Here is a 5,189-nt window from a genome sequence, read left to right on the forward strand (position 1 = left end):
CCTATTTCAGCTTTGAACGTGCACAATCTCCCTTTCTTCAAATTTAATATGCAATAAAAAGGTTTGTTCTCTCCCTTTGTTTTAGTGTGACCATTATTTTATTATATCACATCTACTAACACAATATAGCACTAGTAGTAACCCTTTACACATGTCTTTATCTGCGAGATGAAGGCTAAATGACAAAAGTGATCCTTCCATCAGCTAGCCGTTTCTCTCTCCTTTAAAATTTCAAGACCCTTACTGTCTCCGTCTCCATTTTTTTGCACACACACACGCATGTTGGCAGAAGAGAGCTTCTTCATCTGTGTACCCTACTCTTGTCTGTGTTCTCTCTTGAAATGTGAGGCACATTCCGCTTCACACTGCTGTGGCTATCTCTCTCTCTCTCTCTCTCTCTCTCTCTCTCTCTCTCTCTCTCTCTCTTTCTTTTGGGGACGACAGTTTTGCACCCACAGGAATGCTTGGCGCGCCACCATTGCAGAGTCACTCAAGTAGCGGCTCCTTGGTCTCATTAACGTACGTTGCAGCAACAGAGGCCTGTGAAAGGCATAGTTCGTTCGACACTGCAATGCGCAACCCAGAAGCTTTCGGCAATGCGGAGCCTAGAAGGCCGCACAATATGGCGGGAGGAATATCTGCACATCCCCGCCCATACCAAAATTACATTTTTCTCCAATTCCTAATGATGCCATGCTGAAATGCTCCGAGCATGAGGCTAATTTCCAACCGGTTTCTCACCGTAGCAGCTCTGCTACAACGAACACAAAACAGCTCTTCACTAAAGTTGTGTTCATGTGAACACAGTCATTAGTTGCGTGTATAGCTTTAAATCTTTTACTGGAAGCCAGGGAGGAAGGAAACAACTGAATTATACTTCGTCTCACAAGTTTGAAGGGAAAGGGAGGAACTGATCTAGCAATGTCTGGGAACCAGCAAATCAAAGTCGGAGGAAAGCTTTTAACAAGCCTTTCCAACATTTCTATGCTTGCTCAGAAAGGTGACGGAGTCATGATTGGATGCCTTGCTTCATATATGGAGAAAGAGACATCGTAAGGGTTTTCTCAATCTTGTACAAAGTCCTGGTCTTTTCCTCAGCCCGGTGTACCATTTCCATCGTCACAATTTGATGCAAGGATTGGAGGTGTTCTTGCTAAGAAACAACCTCTCAAAGCCATGGAATTGAGAGAGAGAAAGAAGCCATCAATGCTCACCTAAACGGTATTTAGTTAATGTAGCTGGGTTAAGCGATAGTAGGTCGCCAGTAGAGGCAACACTTAGGGCTAAGGATTTATTTGATTGTCTTGATTCTTCGTATGATTAGACCAACATTTGGTTGTCTATGGTAGATGAGAAATGGGCAGGGCCGTCTTTTTTCCACCCGTCTAACACATGGCAGAAGCACGTTGCTCCGACGTGTGTGCCTTGCGCCTCTCGGTCGCACACTAGAGTCTGGTTTGAGAGAGAGAGAGAGAGAGAGAGAGATCAGAGCAGAAGAGACGACCGAAGGCCACCGGCCATACTAGTCTTAATAATGGTAATCTTTTAAGAGCTTTGAGGGCTCGACTCTAAGCACCTAAAGGATTACCAAAGCTGCGATGTTATAGAATCATGGTCACACAAAAATAGAGGAATAGAAGAATGCATTTTTCTACATACTAAAATTGAAGAAAGGGTGATATTGCACATTCAAAGTTGAAAAAGGAATAGAAGAATCATGGTCACATTAATGCATTTTGCTACATATTAAACTTGAAGAAAAGGTGATAGTGCACGTTCAAAGCTAAAAAAAAGAGCTCCTCACTTTAATAAACTTGCGCAAAAGGCCAGGTTTATGGGCGAAAGTTCAACTTGGAGCGTAGAATAGAGAAAAGTGATCCCCCCTTTTAAATTCTCATTGGTTAGTCCATTTGGAGATACATGGTAAAAACTCAATATTAATAGCACTACAATTTTGATAAGCTCTTGTCACTTTAATATCCTTTATTTTCATTGTATCATGGCATTATTAAGGATTTGTAACTTTAACGTAGTACCACTTAACCCACTAATCCTATGTGGGACTTTGCTCTTAGGGGGGCCGGTTGTATGCAAGGCGCCTCCTTGCATCTCTAGTTTGGGTGTTATCCAAGGCATCATCTTTGGGATAAAAAATAACTCAAATGCTCTAAGTTCACTTCTTTCAAATCTGGTAGGCCTAGAAGCTTCTTTGATTGAGAGATTTGCATTCGTTTGGCACTCATATGCTCAAGTCGTTAGTGCCACACTGCATTGTCGACTTTTGTAGCTGCTACAAAAGTTGAAGATTGCATGCATGTGGCTGGAGAAGCTAATCATAGTCTAAGAATAAGCTAAATTGAGCATGCATGATAAGTATGATAATGCGTACATATGAGATGACCATAGTCTAAGAAAATGGTAAGCTCACCCCAGCATAGATTTCATTAGCCTTACAAAGGGAACCCTATATATGCATATTGCTAAAGGTCAAAGATATGCACTCGACATAAAGTATAATATGCTCATGCAATTAATCGCTTTGAAAGCCTAGAAGGTAATTATAGCACCGTGAGAAGAACCGTTTCATTAGCATGCGTGGAATCTTGAACGGATAAAATATTTGAAATGGTTAGACCTTGATCTAAGAATTGTTAATCGATAAAAAGGTTTGGACTAATAGCAATGAATAGCAACCTTTTGGTGCCTGTGCTACACATGGACAAGTACTCCTAAATATGACATGTACAATGAAACATGGTATGGTTAGTAGCCTGCTTGTTTAAACTGGGGAAACGATCATGCGAAGTTTTAAAGCTATTGCAAGCATATATGTGTGAAGGAAGGTAGTTGTTCTTGCAGAGCAATATGGAGAAGTACTTGGTCGTATTAGATCCTTCTATGGACAATGAAGGAGGTTGCTAGGGTGAAAAGAGTGTGCTTACTCACAATCATAAAAAAAACATCAATAGAATTTTGTGTGTTGATGGCAATGTCCTAGGCTAGTAGTGAAATGTGAGTGTACATGTGAACCATCTCGTGTAATTTGTGTGATAATATACAAATCCTCACAATAATTCCCACATTGTAACTTATCTCAACATCATGAGCTTCCGCTCGACAGGCACCGCATACCTAGCTAGGTACGATTGGGGCCAGGGGACCGCCGGCCACCGCCGGCGGTCCCCTGGCCCCAATCGTACCTAGCTAGGTATGCGGTGCCTGTCGAGCGGAAGCTCATGATGTTATTCATTGTACGAAAAACACTGTCCGGTTTCCTACATGAGAAAATTTGTAAATCTTCTTGTGGGGCCACTTTGGCCTATCTCATATGTTGGGTGTAAACGGGGTCGTCAATCAGCTGTACAACCCGTTTCGAATCATCGAAGTGGTTGTTGGATATGAGGAAGGCGTGCAGCCCCTGCAGCTGACTATGGAGGTTTTGAGCTTCCGAGTGCAGCATTCGGTTTTCTTCTGCAATTTGACCATATTTCCTAAAGGCTGCACTAAAGTCGGAAAGGATCTGCCGATTCTGAGCTCTGAGATGGGTGACATGTGCTCGTAGCTCATCCAGATGCTGCTGCTTCCGAAGGCGTGACCTGCGTGCAGATTCTCGATTGGAGAGCATTCGTCTCTGCCTCCTCCTGTGGATGTCAATTTGTTGGTCTTCTGCATCAGAAGCAGAATTGGTGAGAAAGGGAGGGGCACAAGCTGTAGTCATGTCGCTTCCGCTGGGAGAGCTTTTGCTGTTTGAAAGGGGAATGGTGAAGTAGAAGAGGGCATTGTGGTTTGTGTCATGGTGACAGAAACCGGGTAGTATATTCATGGTCGATGAGGTGCTAATTATGGTATCTAATGAGATGAGAACTAATGACTAGTACTCTTGGTTTTTTGGGCGCGGGTGGGGCGGGGCGGCGCGGCGCTTATATAGCAGCAATGGCAGTGGCAGACAACAAGCTGCAAGTGTCATGAGGCAAAGGCTGATAATAAAGTACACCATGCCTGCCTGCCCCTCAGAGGAAATTGGTAGGTAGCTTGATAGAAAACCTCCATTTCTTTATTAGAGTACCTTCTCGTTTCCCTTTTATTTCCCAAAGTGCTGTGCTCTTTGTTGCACTAGAGACTCGATCGAGGTTGCCCACATTCGGCAAAGCCTAATGTTAACCATAGATCCCCTCTCAACCACCCCGGGCCCTGCTATTTTAAGAGACTAGCATAGCCGGGTGCCTTCGGCGGCCTCTCTCTCTCTCTCTCTCTCTCTCTCTCTCTCTCTCTCGCATGCACAGGGGCTTCTCTCAGTTTTGGAGTTTAGCCTTCATGTCACAGATTTCGACATGTGTAAAGGGCTACCCCTTCCGCCATATTATGTTAGTTTAGATGTGCCTCTCTAATTGTTCAATTCCACAGAATATGAAGCTTACAACATGGCATTGAGCATACCAATATTGCATTTTCAGATTTCTTTCTATACTTTACACCACAAAAAATAAAATAAAAAATTTGAGCCCAATGACTAACTTGTTGATAGCCAAGATATAAGAGACACATTAAAAGATTGGACTATCCACTGTCTTTCCAAGAATAAGGTCCACTTTTTAAATTCGATTTTTTCTTAAACAATTCTCAGCTTTAAGGTACCATCAGGAAAGGTGTTTACAAAAGTATAACCATAGATTCTGCCTTCAATTCTCCACCTTTTAACCTTGATGGAAAGACTTGTCAAAATAGTAAAGTAGAAAGAGCCAGTCTTGGCTTTAGAATTTAGTAAAGTTGTGGTTATATAAGTGAAGGTGATTGACAATGAGCTCTCGGGGACCTTGAGAGGAATCCTTTATCAAATCTAATCCTGCCACCCATAGAGTCTGTCTCTGTCTCTGTCTATGAGATGAACTCATGCTCTAACTCATAGAATTCATACACTCACTCAAAGCATGTATGTGTCTTTTGTTTTATCCTAAGCTTGGGTCCCTAATAATAATGCAAAGCCTTTTCCCTATCAACATGGTTGTAAAGGGACATTTAGTTGACAACATAAATTAAAGATTGACCATTCGAAAGTGACCTAAACTTTACCTACCATTTTGGACTTTCCACTAAAGATAGTCTAGTTGGCAAATTCATTAGTTGGACAGCATGTTGTGGTTTTTAAATGAGGAATTCCTTCTAGGAGAACAATGCATAAAATGAAACTT

General features: G+C 42.2%; 1 protein-coding gene and 1 pseudogene across 1 annotated transcript; one reads left to right on the forward strand and one right to left on the reverse strand.

Moving 5' to 3' along the window:
• The first annotated feature begins 460 nt into the window (after positions 1-460).
• On the forward strand, positions 461-1,890 carry LOC147436602 (uncharacterized; annotated as a pseudogene).
• Positions 1,891-3,260: 1,370 nt separating this feature from the next.
• LOC147436603 (basic leucine zipper 63-like) lies at positions 3,261-4,231 on the reverse strand. Its single transcript, XM_086488194.1, has one exon. It carries the CDS (start codon positions 3,821-3,823, stop codon positions 3,320-3,322), a length of 504 nt encoding a protein of 167 aa, XP_086344320.1. The 5' UTR covers positions 3,824-4,231; the 3' UTR covers positions 3,261-3,319.
• Positions 4,232-5,189: the final 958 nt, after the last annotated feature.

Source organism: Adiantum capillus-veneris, chromosome 18, assembly GCF_014529385.1.
Source record: "Adiantum capillus-veneris isolate H3 chromosome 18, ASM1452938v2, whole genome shotgun sequence".
In the NCBI taxonomy this organism is placed as follows: Eukaryota; Viridiplantae; Streptophyta; class Polypodiopsida; order Polypodiales; family Pteridaceae; genus Adiantum; species Adiantum capillus-veneris.